Below are 17,992 nucleotides of genomic sequence, written 5' to 3'. Positions count from 1 at the left end.
TGGTCTTGCTGTGGCCGCTCGAGGTCTCCGTGCCTCCCACTAGTCTTTCGGGAGCAGCTCCCCTCCTCCTCCTGGGCAGCCCTCCCCACAGTTGCTGATTCTCTGCGAGCCACCCAGTGGCTTGGGCGGCCAGGACCACTCAGACCAGACCCCCCCACCCGAGGCTTAGGGAGGGTGCCGGTGCTCCCGGGGACCGCTGGAGTCCGGGCTGGGCCTTCAGGGCCCCCGGAGGGGTCCGGGCTCCAGGGGGAGGCGAGGCGCGGGGGGCCCTGCGGTTCAGAGGTGGGGTTGTGGGCGCACGTGGCCGTGCTGCCCGCGCCGTGATATCAGGGGCCGCCGCGCCCCGGTCCCAGCACGTTCGTCCGCCGCGCGGGGAACAAAGCGTCCTGCGCATTCCTGCGCGCTGACTCATGGCCGGCACGTAGCGCGCCGCCGCCGCCGCCGCTTTGCCCAAAATTGGTCGGGAGGCGAGGGCGGGCCGAGCGCCGCAGCCTGCAGGTCCGCCACGGCCGCTATCGCTCGGCCCCCAGCCCGAGGATTTCCCAAAACAGGCCCGAGAGGGAGAGGCAGCTTGGGAGAACCGCCCAGCCGCGGGGCCCGCGGCGGGGGACGAATCCCTGCCGAGTGGCCCCTCTTCTCTTTCAGCTTCATTTTCTCCATCTGCTGAGGGGGCATTTGCCAGGCACGGCTGTAAGGACTTGGTATGAGTTATCTCACCTAAGTCGCACACCTACCCCGAGGAAGGTGCTATTAGCATCACCATTTTAGATGGGGAAACTGAGGTACGAGGAGGTTCCAGGCAGGGAATGAGACACGGGCACTGACTTGCTTGAGGCGAGGTGCTAGTGAGCTGCAGAGCAAGGATTTGAACCCGGGCTGTAAGGTTTCAGAACCTACATGTGTCCCCTCAAGTGAGCTGCGCAGCGTGTGGACCACAGGCTTCCAGGCTCCCTGCCCTTTGGTGGTTGACGCTGGTCCATAGGGCTCCCGGATGCGTCCCTCTCTAAGCCTCCATTCTCTTACCCATCAAGTGGGTGCCGGCAGAAGGGGGCCGCCCAGGGGTTGTTGAGGAAATTACAAGTGAGGATCCAAGTATTACTGTCTGGTGGAAGGAAGAGGGAAAAGGTTCAACAAACCTGCGTCCCCAGCACCCTCCGGTGATACAGCAAAGTATATGAGTATTTGGTCTATATACCAAAGTATGGAGCGGGGCGAGCTAAGCCCCGCCAGGCAGGGCCATACTGAGCTGGGCCTCCTTAGGGCAGCCAGGCGACTTCCGAGCTGCCTGTCTCCCACAGGTATGCACTTGTCAGAGCTAGAAAATGAGGCAGTGGGAGGGGCCCTGCCCAGGATGTCTCTGCCAGCCTTACCTCTTTCGCCCTTGCAGCCTGGTTTCGGAGACCGTGGAGTTCTTTGGAGCTGTGGGGTGCTGGGCTCATCAGAGGCCCTCTGACCCTGGGTTTGCAGGAATGAGGCAACCAGCAGAGGGCCTTGTTCTCAGATGCCAAGATAGACTGGGCTGTGGTGTCACCCACCTGGGGCCCTTCTGAGAGTCCAAAGGAACCACCCCACACCCACTGGCTTGGGACTACCTGGCCTGGGCCTCAACAGCACAGACGCAAGGCCACTGCCCCCACCCTCACCTTTTCCTCCGACTCCACTTTGAACCCAGGAAAAGGTCAGCTCCTCTGCTTGGTATTCAAGATCCCTGTGGTTTGGCCTCAACCTCCTCTCTTACCACGGAATCCCTCAAGCTGTTCACTCCCTATCCTAGGGTAACCCATGCGCTTTCAGGCCTACAGGCCTTTGCCTGGGCCATCCCTCTACCAGGAATGCTCACTCCACCTCCACAGCCTCGCTGAAAGTCTGTTTGGCTAGAATGCCCTCCCGAGTCTCCAGGCAGAGGCACCCCTCATTCCTCTGGGGTCCTGCAGGTCCATATTTGTCCCTCCCTTTTGGCCAACAAAGAGCCAAGCACGGAAAGGCCCTCCACACTCCCAGCTCCCTGTCCCAGGCAAATAGCGATGCCTTTGGGGTACCTTTCCCCAAATCCCAGCTGGGTCAGAGATCCACAGCCCCAGCCCTGGGCCTGACACAGAGTGGGCTTGGCGTGTTTGCTGCATAATGGCAGAAAGCACAGTCTTGGAACTGAAGACGCTTCTTCTTTACCCCTGGCTGTGTGACCTTGGGCAGCTTATGCAGCCTCTCTGAAGCTCACTCCCAGGCTCTGCCCTGCCCTCTTCCTAGGGCTGTTTGTAGGACCAGATAAATGAAGGCAGGAAGAGTGCTTGGCACGTGGGCACAGCTCCCCACACAGCTGTCATTCTCGCTGGGTCATTATTACAGACGTCCCTTGTGCCTGAGGCCTGGGTTCCAAGGCCAGGTGGCAGGCAATGAACTCAGAAGCATCCGCAGCTCCTGGCTGACTCAGGCTGAGGAGGTACCAGGAGAAGCAGTTGCTTTATGGTTAGCCTGGGTCAGCCAGGCTCTGGCCCTCTCCTCCCCACCCCCAGGTTCCGTCCAAATCTGAGGCCACCAGGCCTTCCCAGCCCATTCAGGGCCTCTTATCTGGGGAGATAAAGGCCCCCTCCCCTTAGGTGGTGGACATCAGCTGGCTGTTGTGTGACCTTGGACACCCTCAGCCTCTCTGGATCAGCCTTGGGGAGTGCTGGGTGGGGGGCAAGCGGTTGACTCCCAAGGCTCCTAGGCATAACTTCCAAGTGGCATGGCAGGGGCTCACCCACTGCTTCTGAGCCCCAGAGGAATGGCTCTGGCTCTCTTCGCACCCCCCCTACACCCCGCCCCACCATATCTGGCCCACAGGGTTGGTGGGAGCTCTCAGGAACCCTGCAACATCGTCCCCTATCTCCTATTGAGAATCTGAGGCTATTGTTTTTATTTGATACATTGGGAAACTGAGGCCTGGTGATCAGAAGGCTCTCACTCAAGGCCACACAGTCAGTGGCCAGGACACTGGGGTATGGCACTGAGCTAGGGTGGTCAAGGCCAGTCTGCTACAGCCCCCATTCTCTGGTGGGCTCCTGGCTGGTGATGGCCATCCCCTCCTCCGCCTGCCTCTCCTAAGCTCCAGCTATGTGTCAGGGCTTGGACAAGACCATCAGCTTCTGAGATGCTCACATGAAGCCAAAGCTCAAGGAGCTGTGATTGCTGCCCAGGGCACACATCCTAAGGGGCAGAGTGAGATTCTGTCCCTTTTTCCCCACTCTGCCTCCTATACCAGCTGCCTCCCCAATCTGGCAGGGTTTGGGGTCTCCAGCAACAGAGGCCTTAGAAAGCCTAAAGGGGGACCCTCTGGTCTCACAGATACCCCCTGGCTATGGACAACCAAGGAGAGGGTGTGCCTGTCTTGCCAGATTGGGTCCACCAGGCCCGCCTGGGCCCACGGACCCTTGACAGGCCCAGATGAAGGTGTGAGATCATCAGGCCACCCCAGCTCCCTGTCTGACCTCACTGCCGTGACTCAGCCCTGCCTCACCCAAACCTCCTCCTCCCAGGGAACCCTAGGATTGGTGTGACCAGGCCAGTACTGTCTCCACTGTGTGCCCACCCACTCAGGGCCTCCCACCCTGAGTCACTGCTCACCTCACCACCCAGCACACTGCATTAACGGCCGGCTCCTCCTGGCAAGCTCCCAGAGATCCTGCTCCTAAAGGCTGGGACTGGGCTGAGGGATGGAGGAACTCCTGCTGCCCCCAGACTCAGGTCCTGAGGTCGATCCCCAGGACCTGTTTTGGGGGACTCTTTTGTTCTGACAAGAAAATCCAAACTGAGGTTGCGTGCTCAGGCCAAGAGCTCAGGCTGACCCAGGTTCAGATCCCAGCTCCTTTCTTGCCAGATGGACAAGATACCTCAGTTTACCCATCTGGAAACTAAAGGTAATAATAAGCTGCATCCCATGAAAATTCTCTCTGGGATCATATGTGCTGGGATAGTGGCTAAGAACTCAGGCCATGTAGCAGGCAGATCTAGATTCAAATGACCTTGAGCAAGTCATTTCAACTCCTGAGTCTCCTCACTTCCTCAGGCTCCTCATCTATAAAATGGTAATAATACTAAGTGCCTTCCCACTGGGATGATTAATTGTGGTGATATATAATATACAGTGGGTTTTGTGAGTGTTGGCACATGGGAAGGTTCAGTAAACAATAACTGTGATGAATTCTTATGATTCACATAGATTCTTATGATAGCACATAGTAGGCCAGGTTCGTTTCAGTGGATGATGGGGAGGTGGCGAGCAGATGGCCCGTCTCTCCTGTTGCGGATGGAGTAGCATCAGGGAAGGGCTCCTGGGGTTCTGTCGCCCTGGAGTGCCCTCTGCAGGCCGAGCACTAAACTTACCAGGTGGGTGCAAAGGCTCTAAAGAAGTCTTTCTGGGCTGCCGCTGACTTCAAGCTTTAGTCTCCAAGTCACCAGCAGTGCCATGTCACTTAATGGAGGACAAAGCTGATGCTCAGACAGGAGAAGGGGCTTGCCAGCAGCCACCCAGCTAGAAGCCAAGCCCAAGCCTGCAACTCCATGTCCCCCTCTTCCCAGCCTGGGAGCTGCCTGCCTGGACCCAGGATGCCCTCACTTCCCAGGCTCAAGAAGGCCTTCTGGGAGTCTCAGAGCTCATGTGTCCACTGAAGACGCTTGGACAGAGTTGGGAATGCTTCCTGGGAGAGGTAACATTTGAAATGGGCCTGGAAGAATGGGCAGAGTAAACCAAGTAAGTAGGAATGTAAAAATGACGGGAGGCCCCAGCTTGCCCAGAGACATAAGGTGAGGAAGTCTGCTATGCATTCAGAGTGTGGCCCACCCTGGGGTCTGGTGGACTAAAGCCTTGGATACCCAGATCAGCCTTAGTGGGATGAGGCAGGAAAGACAGCTGAGGGTCAGCACTCAGGCAGGTCCAATGCCAGGGTGGGCATTTTGACTTGGTGAGACACTTCACCCTGGTGCCAGGCTGGGACCAGACCACAGATTTCAAGCTGAAGCCTGGTTTTTGCAGGAAAGCAGCTTTGCCTGGAACCTCTCAAATCTCAGCACACTTCTCCTCTGGTGTGGCGCTACATGGTGTGCCAAAGCAAACATGGGTGGGCAGAGCAAGTCAGCAGGGTGGCCACTTGCCTTGGAGGGATTTGATGACCCAGAGCAGAGAAGGGACCTGTCATAGGGATCTCTTCCCTGGCATGAAGATGGCACATTCGAATAACACCCTACACATACACACACACACACACACACACACACACCACTTCTTTCCAGGACTTTGTTCATACTACAAGGCCCACAAGCACTCTGCATCCCAGGGTGAGTGGGAAAGGCAGGCAGAAGCGGCTGGGCAGTGCCCTCCTGAGCCAGGCAGAGGCCAGCTCTCACACTGGCTCCACCGCGAAGCACTCCCAGCAGCTGCCCGGTGGGATTTTTTTTCTTAGATGCTCTTGACAAATGTGGCCTCTGACACTCAGAAAGATTAAACCATGGTGTGCCCTTAGTGACATGGTTAGCGAGCCACAGAACCAGCCCCTAGACAGGTCAACCCCTGCCCAAACTACCCCTGGGCTGACACAGTCTCAGGCATTTGTCCATAATAGGATAGTGGGTGAGGGGGAATTCAAGCCTGAGTCACAGGGCTTTGAAGCTGGAGCCCGGATCTGCCAACCCTCAGAGGTGCCAGGGGTGGGCTTGCCTCTGACTCACCCCCATACCCTGAGCTTCCCCTGAACAGTGGCTTCAGCTCCTGACCACCTTTCTGCCCACCAGGGCCCAGCTGTGCCCATCTGGGTCATTCATGGCTCAGGATTCCCCGTAGTTGGGCAGGAAGGCCAAGGCCTTCAGGCAAGGAGGTGCCCCAGGCACACCCCTGCCTAGGAATGCTGGCCTAAAATCACAGTGGGAACCCTGGCTTTGCCTGCCTCATGGGCACCAAGTTATCCTGATAATACAGGCACCAGGCACTTATTTTTAGCTGACACTTAATTCTAGAATGAAGTGCTGTACCCCTGCGTGGCCCAGCCTCCTCATGGCTCACCCCTTCCCAGGAAAGGCGGCCTCCTGGTGGGGCCCTGGGTGCGCCTTGGAAAACATCAGTTCTAAGCAACACAGTGGGTGTGACTCTGAAAAAATACCAGCTACATGTCTTGGCTGGTGGTGATGGTGGGATAGAGGAGAAGGCTGGGGTTCCAGCCCCTCCAAGCACAGGGGCCTAGGCCTCAGAGAGAAAAGCATGCAGACATCCTGGGTCTCCAGGATCCAGGCCTAGCAGGGAGACCTCTGGCAGGGTCCTCCCTAGACCCCAGCTTCATCATCTGGGTGTAGACCAAGGGCCCTTTCATCTCTGACTTTTTCCTTAAAGATAATCTCAAGTCTTCATCGTTAGAGCATTTTGAAGAATGGCATCAGATGAGAAAAGGGGCCTAGACCTCTTTAGAAGGGGTGTCTATGCAAAGCTTTGTCTGATGAGATGAAGCCATCTTGTTGCATTTCATTTCATGCCAGTGTTTGGCACAGATCATGGGCCCAGACCCGTGCTAGGCTCTGAGGTGGGGATTCCAGAGAAGACCATGTTTCAATTAGCTCATCATATCAGTGGGGAGACACACCCGCCTCTAGAAAGCAACCAAATAATATTTCCAGGACAAGTGTAATATGCCATTCAAAGCTCTTCAAGCCTTGACCCTCCTAATCTCTCCAATCTTGTTTCTTATGAAGGAGGATGGGTGCATGGGAGGCTGGTTGAGTAGATATGCTAATGGAAGAATGGATAAAAGGTTTGATGATAAGTAGACTGATGGAGAGAAAGAAAGCGGATGGGAGGAAAGGTGGATAGATGGGTGGGTAGATGGATGGATAGATGGATGAATGGATGGATCAATGGATAGAAAGAAGGTGGATGAGAGGAAAGCTTGATGGATGGATGGGTAGACGGATGGATCAATGGATTAATGGATAGAAAGAAGGTGAATGGGAGGAAAGATGGATGGATGAGTGAGTATACGGATGGATGGATGGATGAATGAATGGATGGATGGATCGATGGATCAATGGATAGAAGGAAGGTGGATGGGAGGAAAGGCGGATGGATGGATGGATGGATGGATAGATAGATAGGTGGGTAGGTGGATAGATGGCAGGATCATTGGATAGACATGGTATAGGCTGTTGGTCCCATAGCAGATAAGCATAAGGGGAAAAGTTCTTGCCTAGGGCTCTCTGCCTGCTGAGAGCAGGGAAGTGTGCCCTAGAAAAGAGTTACTGTGAGGTGGGGGGACTCCCCAGGGGTTGGGGTGTCAGGAAAGCACACTGGGGACACATAGGCTCAGGGCCAGGCTTTGGGGCTACACTGACTTGCTTTCTAACCTTGGCTCTGCCACTTTCTAGCTGTCTGACATGGGGCAAGTCGCCCTCTCTGAGTCTCGTTTCTTCATTTATAACATAGGGACTCATTACAGTAACTACCCCAGAGATATGTTGTGACAGTTCACGAAGCTAATATATGTAGATCATTTAACGCAGGGCTCAGAATATATTAAGCACTCAATAAATGCTTATTTACCCTCTATTCCTAAAAGGCTAAGTGGGGAATCTGGCCCTTAGCCCGTTAGAAGTAACTCATCCTAGATGCTGAGCCCTGAGTTGGTTTCCTCATTTCAAAAAGTCCAGGAGGACTTACATGGCCTCTTAACAAGGGTGCCTTGATTGAACCATGTCTGCTTTCAGCTGAAATTCTAGCAGTTCCATAGGCCTGGCTGACCCTGCTCTGATTACCCTTAGTTTGATAACAAACAGGGCACATAAATTATTCTTTTAAAAGTACGGTTTATGTGGGAGACATAAATCCAAATGGGCTGAGACGGAGGGAGGAGGACCAAGGGTGTCCTCCAAGGTAAGCCATGGAGACCAAGGGAGCCGGCCCCGCAGGTTGAGGCTGCCCTTGCAAAGACCCAGTTTGAGGACAGTGGTGTGGGTGGTGACTGGTCCTGCTGGCTCAGGGTGAGCTGTGGCTGATGGCAGGAGGCCCAGACCACCCACCAGAAAGAGGCCCTGAGGCTGAGTGGCCCCAGGCCTGAGTAGGGGCAGCCCAACCCACAGCATCTGGGACAAGTGGTGATGGGAATGTCTGAGTCTCCTAAGTCCCTAAACCCCAGCCCAGGCTGGCTCCAGGGCCAAACCCTCCCCAACTCCCAGCCCCCGCAAGCTCCTGTCATCTCCCCCAGCCAGCCCCTCTTCCCAGCTGCTTGCTCTGCTAGGCCGTCTGCATGGTGTGTGCCTGCAGCAAAGACACCGTGTGCCTTCCACTGGGTCTGCAAACAGAACTTCCCAAAACCCCATGAGGCCAAGTGTCGACAGGGAAATGACTGGTTTTGCAGAGGTGAAAGAGCAGAAGGCCTCAAGCTGCAAGAGCCATGCTGCTGGAGTCTGCCGGCCTCCATCTGGGGAGCTCTAAACTCAGGTCAGCTTGATCCTGAATGTCACAGGCAGTCAGAGGTGAAAGCACCTCTCACCATCAATGGGAAGACAGGACACCTGAGGCCAGGGAGAGGAGCCCTAGGCCACATAGCATGAAAAGCAGAGCTGGCACAAAGCTTCCTGGTGCAGGGCCTCAATCGCAATCCCAGGCACCTGCTGCAGCCCAGCCCTGTTGTATCAGACATCACCAGGACACTTAGACTTCACTCCCATGCAACCTCCGTTCAGCTCAGTGTCCACAGCTGCTGGACAGCTGCTTGACAGGACCATATTTGCTCTTAGAGCTGGGACTATAGAGGGACCTTTGGGGTGCACAGAGAGACAGTCTAACCTCATCCCAGTGCCCCAGCCTTCCTGCCAGTGGGGTCCCTCCTGACAGCCTTTCTCCAAGGGACCCAGGATCCTGGGCTCAGTTTGAACCCCTGGGAGAGCTTCACGGTGTACAGGAAAGGGTGAGGCACGTTAGGAACCAAGAGAACATGCCCAGCCCCATCAGTGTCTTGAGCAAGTTGCTCCTCCTCTTGCACCTCAGTTATCTCATCTACCAAATGGGAGTGGAGACAGGGGGATTTCTAGGGGGCAGTTTCTAGCCCAGTGCCTTACTCAGAAATACACTCAACTGCTCTCTTCTGCCAACCCTCCCTCCCGACACATCCCTGTTTCTCGGATTGGGCTGCTGCAAGCATAAGGGAAACAAATCGCTTAGTGAGTAAAGCGGTTCTCTTCAAATTCTGAGAGGGTGACCTTCAGTGGTTCCCTACCCTTCCCCCTGCAGCCTTAACAAACTCAGGCAGGTGCCAGGGCCAGAGCAGTGGGGCCAGGGGGCCATGAAGCCAGGCCACCTAGAAAGGACAGGGACAGTGAAGCCAGGACAGTTATAGGTGGCAGGGTCAGACAGTCCGACCAGCCACCAGAGGCAGAGGCGAGGAACAGAGGCCCAGGCTAAGCGACCCGGGGAGCTGGGGTTGACTATTATTAACTCAGCTTAATTTTCCCTACCTGGAAACTAACTCTTGTCAGTGAGGTAGCGCTGTTCCAGAAATGGTTTCATCCCCTAAGATCCAGGCTCGCTCAGGTTCCTGGGCCAGTCCTCTCCATTTCACAGGAGCCCTGTTGTCCAGCTCAAGCCGAGGGCAGAGAAGGAGAGAAACCGGAGCCGGGCCCATCTCACAGCTCGCTGTGCTGACCCTGCAGGGCTCCGGCAGCGGCCCCTGACTTGTCGTCACCCTTCTTTCACACCCGGGAGGGATCCTGTCTCTGGGTTCATTTAATGCTTCTATTATGTTTCCCCGGCTGGGAGCCTCTGGTTCCCTATTGTCTTGAACAGGCATTTTGCATTTGTGTAAAGATTAGACGCCTTAGAACCTTCCCTCTTCTCCCTATGGTTTCCCTCTTTTACTTTCTCAAATCCGAGTTCTTTCTTTCTGGCTATGCACTGCTTCCTCATTCTCCCCTTCTCTCTGCCTGTCTTTATCTGCCTCCCTGTTTGTTTTCCTGCCCACCCTGGCCCCCTCCGTCTCCCCGCTGACCTGCTTTTCCTTCTTTCTTCTCTTCACGGTCCAGCGGTTTGAATTCTCTATCCACCCCCAACCAGCCCCCAACCCTGCTTAATTCCGTATTCATATTCTCTCAGAGGCTGATAGAAATGATTGTGAGTATTGCTCACCTCATTCCAGAAATATTCTTCTAAATTCTTCGAGAGGCACGACGTGGGAGGGCAGCGAGCACCTCACGGGGAGTCCCTTGTGCTTTGCTTGAGAGACCAAGCCACCTGCCCACTGGGTGGCCTTGGCCAGGCCTTGCTGCTCTCTGAGCGGCCTTGGCCAGGCCCTGCTGCTCTCTGAGCCTCCTTGTGGGCAGTCCCCAGCTGACTCCCCTGTAATAATAGCTGCCTCCTGGGGTTGTGGTGAGGAAGAGTCGATAGTGCTCCAAGCACGTAGTAGGTGCTCAGGAAACATTTGTTCTTTTTTTCACAGTAGCCAGCCCAGCCTCAGGGAAGGAAGACCCTGCTGTCACTCTCCATCAGTTCTGCCAGTTTCTCCAGGATTTCACAGCTGCACGCTTGCTCTGGGCACACCCTAGGAAGATGCAAACTTGCCTGTTCCTGGTGGTCACCTATTGTTCCCTTCGTAAATGTCCAATGACAAAGGAGCTGCTGAATACAGGACCTGAGCATTGGGCATCCTGGGTTCTGTAAGTGGAAAGCCAGGTGTGTGTCTCTTCACCCCCCTGCCCTCAGGAAGCCCTCACAAGGCCCCTACTGTGTGCAGGGTAGGTGTCAGGCCCTGCCTCCTCTGGGGCTCCGGACCTTGAGATTACAGGGGAGATAAGTGCAATGATATGAGTCAGGCCGGCATGAGAGACACAAGCCCTGGGAATTCCGAGAAATGAGAGGGCCTTTCCTGCTGTGCCTGGAGACAGGGTCCCTGAGAAGACTCCGGCAGGAAGTGGACTCTGAGCCAGGCCGGGGCAGTAACAGAGGGTGCCTGCCAGGTCCCCGAGCTGCTCAGCACAGCTGTGGTTCATCCCTGCTCTCCCCTCCTCAGCAAGGCTTCTGGGCCAGCAGAGGGGTGGGAGCGGAATGCCAGCCCCCAGAGAGATCCCCTGCCTTACTTCTTTTGCAGACAGTAGCCACCAGTGGGAGCCGAGACATCCTGTCATGGCCGGGACAGGAGATGGTTCAAGGGGCGCTTTGTGTGTGTGTCCTCAGGAGCATCTTTCAGGAAAGGGGTTTGAAACCACCTTCTTAGTCTCAAAGGAGCCTGTAAGCCAAGCAGGTGAAGTATCTTCTTGTTTTGGCCTTGTTTGCAAACAAGGAAACAGGCCCAGGAAGGATGCCCTTGGCCATGGCCGCATAGCTGAACAGCTTCTGGAAGGGACTAGAACTCCTGCCCCAGGCCCTGGGGTGATAGGGCAGAGGTTGAGGGGGGCATTTCCTGGGTGAGGTAGGGATGAAGCAGTTCCAGGCTGGTCAGAAGTCAGGCATGAGCTGTGTCCTTCACTGAGGGAGGCAGGCCCAGAGAGGGCTCTGACTCGCCCAAGGCCAAACAGCCTTGCGTGGGCCTTTCACATCCCACACAACAGAGGGGCATCCTCAGCCTGGTTGGCAGAGGGCAGGCAGGATAGATGGCAGAGTCTCCTCCGAGGAGAAGGGTTTTGCTCATGGAACCTCCTCTTCCACACTCACAGCCCTGGGCAAGACCTGTGGAGCAGCCGCCGAGAGAGTGAGGGAGGGGGCTTGGGGCAGCTGGGGGTGACTTGAGGAAGTCCAGCTGGACTGCGAGGGGCCCCTGGGGACTGCCGGGGATCCTCAGGACTCCCAGAGGTGCTCCAGGCACAGAGGGAGGAGCGGGCCTTCCATCTCCCTCCCCCCTTCACTGCAGAGGCTGGGTCGGGCCGGGCGCCCGGGGAGGAGGCGGTGTCCCTGGCTCCCAGCCCGCCGGTGCAGCGGGGCAGGGCTGGACCAGAAGGGGTGGGGCACAACGCCTGGTATAAGAGGCAGCCAGGGCACCGAGGCAATGAGCTATCTGCTCAGCTTAACACCAGGACACTGGCAACAGGCGCTCCCTGCTCCAGGCCAGCCCGCCCGCTCCGCCGCTGCTATGGTCTCCATGCCCACCACCTGGTGCTCTGTTGCGCTAGCCCTGCTCGTGGCCCTGCATGAAGGTGAGCTGCCCTGGCCTCACCTGCTGCCTACAGCTCCTGGGTCTGTCTACCTGTGTCTCCCCCTGGGGCTGCAGTGCCTCCCAAGCCAGCTGGGGGCAGACAGGGGCTGGAGCCTGGCGGCAGTGGTCACAGGGGGACGGTTCTGCAAATGCAGAGGCGCCCAGGCTCCCCACGGGCTGCTGGGACTTTCCTGGGCTGGCCTGGAGCTGTTGAGCAGCAAGAGTGCCAACTCCCTCGATTATGCAAGAGGAGGGGCCCGGTGGGTCCCCCACTCCGGGATGTGCCAGGCACCCCAACCCACCTCTCCGCCTCTCTCTCCCTCCTGTGCATGCAGGGAAGGGCCAGGCTGCTGCCACCCTGGAGCAGCCAGCATCCTCACCTCATGCCCAAGGCACCCACCTGCGGCTTCGCCGTTGCTCCTGCAGCTCCTGGCTCGACAAGGAGTGCGTCTACTTCTGCCACTTGGACATCATCTGGGTGAACACTCCTGAGTGAGTATCCGTGGGGATGGGGGGCAGGAGGAGCTCTGGGGCAGCGTGTCAGGGTGGGAACTACTGGCATGCTAGGGAAGCTTGACACAGTCCAGCTCTCCCTGGGCCTCCAGGTGGGGGCGTTGGCTAATATCAGTAGTTAATTGTTTCAATTCCTGAGTGAGGACAACCTGAGCCATAAAGAGGGCTATCTCCTGAGAATTCTTAAGACAGCCTGGTAAGCAAGTGTTGGCCCCATTTTCCAGATTCAAGTACTGAGGCTCAGAGAGCTTAAGCGCCTTCCCCAAGATCACACAGGTAATCGTAAGGGTAGGCACCATCCTCGGTCAGGGAATGCCGGAGCTCACAGTCTCTGCCATGCTGCCTCTGCATGCTCTTCCAAGAATAATACGATTAGTGACAGCGCCCGTGCCTTGACTATGCCAGGCTCTTTGCCAAGCACTGCACGTGCATTATCATCTCAGGCGCCCCCCATCCTCCCCATAAGGCAGGATATTCCCTCAAACGACAGATGAGAACCTGCCCTGTGCTACTGGCTACACCCGGGTGGGAGCCCAGTGCTGTCTGTTCTGCCTGCACCCTCACTGCCTCCAGGCCACTGCATACCTTCAGTTGAAGTTCCTGTGTGTGTTTGTGATTTTTTTCCCTTCCCCAAATTGCAAAAGGCAAGAGAAGCCCTGCACGTAAGCGTGTGTGAAGCTAATCCGCATCCAAACACTTGCTTAGGGCGGGAACCCTGCCAGTCCCTGCGTGTTGCGTCTACCTGGAGTCACTAGGACTCCAGCCACACCGTCTAAAATTAGCTCTGTCACTCGAAAGTGCTGGTCCAGCCAGCTGCGGCCCCTGCCCTTCCCCTGGCCCACTTGATCAGACTCTGAATCTGAAATCAGTCCCATCTGAACACGCACACACGCACACATCTCACTTTCAAGTCAAGCCTCTAAGGCGCATTTGTTACCCCTCCAGGCAAGTGGGGACCAGGTGGGGGCAGCGTAGCTACGAGCCTGTGTTTACTTCTGGGAGATGGAGTGGCCGCCCTTCCTCTAGAGCTCGCTGAGAGCCTTCTTTGAGAACAGGGGGACCAGCCAGACTGAGAGGGGAGAGAGACTAGGAGGTTCCCAATTCCCAACTTCGGATAGAATCACAGATTTCCTTCCCCCAATGCTGGGAGTTCTGACTGAGCCAAGCCAGGCCCAGAGAAGGGAAGGGTCCTGCCAAGGGCTACCAGGACCCTTGTGGAGGAGCCTGTGACTTCAGTGGTATGACTTCTTGAGGTCAGGGGCTGGTCACCTTTCACTGGCACCTGCTGGCATAGGTGGCTGTCCCAGTGGGCAGTGTGGACAGTCCCTGCTTGCCAGTGGTTGTGGTTTATTTAATCCTCTCTCTCTCTCTCTCTCTCTCTCTCCACCCCACACCACTACCTTGCTGGCTGCCCGCCCACAGACAGACAGCTCCTTACGGCCTGGGAAACCCGCCAAGACGCCGGCGCCGCTCCCTGCCAAGGCGCTGTCAGTGCTCCAGCGCCAGGGACCCCTCCTGTGCCACCTTCTGCCTTCGAAGGCCCTGGTAGGTGGGCACCCAGCCTGCAGGGGCTTAGGGTAGCTGCAAGCCCAGGCATGCCCTGGGAAGCAGGTGTCTGGGAGACTAGCAGAGGAGCGAAGTGGCAAGTTGGGGGTGAGCAGCGACCCAGGGGCCCACAGGCTGCTTGGGTCCATGGCACTATCCCTTCCTGCAAGAACCAGTCACCCCTGGGGGCCTCCCGATGCCCAGCTCTGGGGGCTTCTGGGAACACTCATGTCCTCACTGCTGGGCAGGAGAGAGTCTGCCAGTGACGGCTGAGGCAACTCAGGCCCAGAGAGGGGGCAGGACATGTCAGGCTGCACAGCTTGTCAGAAGGAGGGCCGGGCCTTGGGCCTGGTTCTGTCTGATCAAGTCCTACTGGACTTTGGATTCCAACCTGAGGTTCAGGGGACTTTGCAACTTGCTCAGGGAAGAAATGGCATCTGGAGTTGGGAAGCCATGTCACCATCCCAGGGTAGCCCCAGAGTTGCTGGGGAGCCTTTGCCATGTCTCCTCTCTTACCTGAGCCTTAGTTTTCCCATCTGTAAAGTGGTGTGAGGCTTTGTTCCTTCCCTCATCCACATGGAGAATTTGGGAAAACCAAACTGGCTTCAAAGTCCCAAGCTTCTGGCCAGGCGTGGTGGCTCAGACCTGTAATCCCAGCACTTTGGGAGGCCGAGGCGGGTGGATCACCTGAGCTGAGGAGTTCGAGACCAGCCTGGACAACATGGTGAAACCCCATCTCTACTAAAAATACAAAAAAACTGCTGGGCATGGTGGTGGGTGCCTGTAATCCCAACTACTTGGGAGGCTGAGGCAGGAGAATCGGCTGAACCCGGGAGGCGGAGGTTGCAGTGAGCCGAGATTGCGTCATTGCACTCCAGCCTGGGCAACAAGAGTGAAATTCAGTCTCAAAAAAAAAAAAAAAAGTCCCAAGCTCCAGTTCCCATGATGGTTTACAAGAAACTCCTCCTCTGGGGCTCCAGCTGAGGCTCCACCCTGCCTTGGTTTCCCCTGCGGCTGCAGGTGGCCAGATTCTGGGAAGGCAAAAAAAGCTGCCTCTTTTTGGGGCTAAGAGCACATTCGTGGTAGCTCAGTTTTCCTCGGTCTACACCCCACCTGGGAAAGGAAAGATGCCAGGTGCACAGGGATGGAAATGGATCTGCTCCTGCAGGCCGGTGGGGATGGGGATGGGGATGGGGATGGGGTGGGGGCTGGGCTGGGCCTGCAGCCAGGTCGCTTCAGGGCTCTGGGCAGTCCCTCACTTGGGCCCTAATGCAGGACTGAAGCCCGGGCAGTCCCAAGCCGGAAGTCCCCAGCAGACGTGTTCCAGACTGGCAAGACAGGGGCCACTAGAGGAGAGCTTCTCCAAAGGCTGAGGTGAGGGTGTGGGACACATGCACAGATTGATCACCTCCTGTATGCCTTGCACATGTCCTATATTTTCTATGCGAGGCAGGCCTGGGTCCTCATTGGGGAGCAAAGAGAACTGAGGCTCAGAGAGGGGAAGCCGCTTGCCCAAAGTCACACAGCAGTCAGCGGCATCTGGCTGACCCCAGAGTCTGTGCTCTTACCCACTGTGCTCTTCGTTACCACTAGGTCTGGAAGTGGACTTTGAAGAGGGTTTGAAGGCTCATGACTGGGAAGGACCACAGTTGTTGGTTCAGGCTGTGCAGAATGGAGCATCTCACACATGCTGGGGTCCAGAGGGGCCACCTGCCCAGCCTGCTCCCTCTCTGCTGCCCAGATTGCATGTCCTCCCTGGTGCCTCAATGTGACTCAGACCTGGCCCCTAGGAGGTGCCCATGAATGCTTGTTCAACCAAACCAACTCAAGAACAGACACTTGCACCTGCCGGGCAGCAGAGTGGCTGTAGGGGCAGCCTCTGGGGCAGGGACTGCTTGATCTGAACACCAGCCCAGCCTGGAACAAGCTTTGTGACCTTGGGTTTGCCCCTCCACTTCACCGTGCCTCTAGTTCCTATGATTTGAACAGGGGAAACAGGGAAATTGCACCAGCCATCCCCGCCTGGGGTTGCTGTGAGGTCAGATGAGTGGACGCACATGAAGTGTGTAGCCGAGGGTCTGTGCCTGTGGGAGCTGTGGAGGGGTCTGCCATTCCCACTTCTGCCACTGAGGGCTCCTCATAGCTGGCCAGGTCCCAGGACCCAGCTCAGCCCCTCAGGGATTCTCACCTTTTGGGGGCGGCAGAAAAATAGGAGAAAAGGCAGGATGGTGGGATGGACAGGACCCAACATAAACTTAAGAACTTTCTGAGAATGAAAAAAATGAGTACAAGACTTTTCAAACGCACACACTAGTGGCTTGGCCAACCTTATACTCACTTTGGGCAGTTCAGGCCTGTTTTTGTTTTACAAGCTAAGAAAGGGGATCAGAGAGGCTGAGATCGTTGCCCAAGTTTCCTTCGCTGGGAACTGAAGCCAGCCTCCTGGCTCCCAGATGAGAGTTCTTTGAGCCAGGATGTGGCCACCCACCCAGGTTCAAAGGGCAGCGGGGTGCCCTGTTTTCTGGGCTGGACTGCCTTGAGCTGGACCTCGAAGAATGAGTAGAATTTTAGCAGGTGGCATCTGGGTGAGGGGAATACACACAGCCTGGGGGGAAGAGCAGGAGCAAAGGTGCGGAAAGGTGTGGAAAGAAGTGGGAAGGCAGACGACGGGAGACCCACAGGGATGTGCTTGGCTGTCCACTCATTCTGGCAGCATTTGATGTTGAACATTAACTCTGTTAAAGTCCTCATGTGCAGAGAAGCTTCAACGCCTGGGCTGGCCTGTGCTGGTTGTGCAGACCTTGCTTTCAGTCTGTGGCCGCTCTCTGACCCCAGGGCAGCTGTGACCCCAGGATCTGGGCAAGGGTTGTAGCCCCATTGCCCCTACTCTCGTGGGGAGCTCTTGGACAGTCCACATCTCCTGAGATGCTAAGTTGACCCTTCTTGATTCCCAGGGACATTTCCACAGTCAAGAGCCTCCTTGCCAAGCGACAGCAGGAGGCGATGCGGGAGCCGCGGCCCACACACTCCAGGTGGAGGAAGAGATAGTGCCGTGAGCTGGAGGAACATTGGGAAGGAAGCCCGTGGGGAGACAGGAGGAGAGAAGTGGCCAAGGCTTGTAGACTCTCTGCCTGCTTCCTGGACCAGGGCCTTGCTCCCAGACAGCGGGACCCATTTACCAGGATTGGCACAAGCTCTGGCCTCCTCGCCCTGGTGAGGGAGCCTCCTCCAAGGCAGCTCCGTGTCCTCACACTGCCCGGGGAAGCCCTCGGCTTCTAGACTGCAGAGCAGCCTCCAGCGCTGGCTGCAGGCCCACAGCTCTGCTGGAAGGAACTGCATGGGGAGTACATTCATCTGGAGGCTGCGTCCTGAGGAGTGTCCTGTCTGCTGGGCTACAAAGCAGGAGCAACAGTGCAGCTGCAAACACTCGTGCTTCAGCCAGTCCTGGAGGCTGGACGGCTCCTGTGGGGCTGGTGTCCTGGCTGGCTGTGTCCTCTCCAGCTTTCCCTCCCCAGAGTCCTTGCACCCTCATTCCCTCGGGACCCTCCCAGTGAGAAGGGCCTGCTCTGCTTCTCCCATCTGTATATAACTTATTTGCTCTAAGAACTTCAAGAATCCCAATTATTTATTTTAATGTATTTTTTAGACCCTCTATTTACCTGCGAACTTGTGTTTATAATAAATGAGGAAATGTACTCTGCTTTTTTGTCTTGGCCAAGGCAGGGGGTTGGAGGCTGCTCTCAAGAAGGGGCCGCTTGGAAGTTGAAGGACACAAGAAGGAAAGGGCTGGGGCAGGT

The 17,992-nt window shown here is 56.5% G+C and overlaps 1 protein-coding gene across 1 annotated transcript; it reads left to right on the top strand.

Moving 5' to 3' along the window:
• Positions 1–11,958: 11,958 nt before the first annotated feature.
• EDN2 (endothelin 2) lies at positions 11,959–17,886 on the top strand. Its single transcript, XM_003891681.2, has 5 exons — positions 11,959–12,138; positions 12,473–12,629; positions 14,073–14,195; positions 15,471–15,569; positions 17,150–17,886. The coding sequence occupies exons 1-5, from the start codon at positions 11,991–11,993 to the stop codon at positions 17,241–17,243; spliced, it is 621 nt and encodes a 206-aa protein (XP_003891730.2). The 5' UTR covers positions 11,959–11,990; the 3' UTR covers positions 17,244–17,886.
• Positions 17,887–17,992: the final 106 nt, after the last annotated feature.

The sequence above is a fragment of the Papio anubis genome, chromosome 1 (assembly GCF_008728515.1).
Source record: "Papio anubis isolate 15944 chromosome 1, Panubis1.0, whole genome shotgun sequence".
Classification (NCBI taxonomy): Eukaryota; Metazoa; Chordata; class Mammalia; order Primates; family Cercopithecidae; genus Papio; species Papio anubis.
This window is presented reverse-complemented; position numbering and strand designations above follow the sequence as displayed.

What these genes read in the sequence shown, in the direction of transcription:
- EDN2 (XM_003891681.2), top strand. Translation starts at nt 11,991, where the DNA reads ATGAGCTATCTGCTCAGCTTAACACCAGGACACTGGCAACAGGCGCTC. An exon ending in GCTCGTGGCCCTGCATGAAG is followed by an intron (nt 12,139 to 12,472) that starts GTGAGCTGCCCT and finishes CTGTGCATGCAG; the next exon opens with GGAAGGGCCAGGCTGCTGCC. An exon ending in ATCTGGGTGAACACTCCTGA is followed by an intron (nt 12,630 to 14,072) that starts GTGAGTATCCGT and finishes GCCCGCCCACAG; the next exon opens with ACAGACAGCTCCTTACGGCC.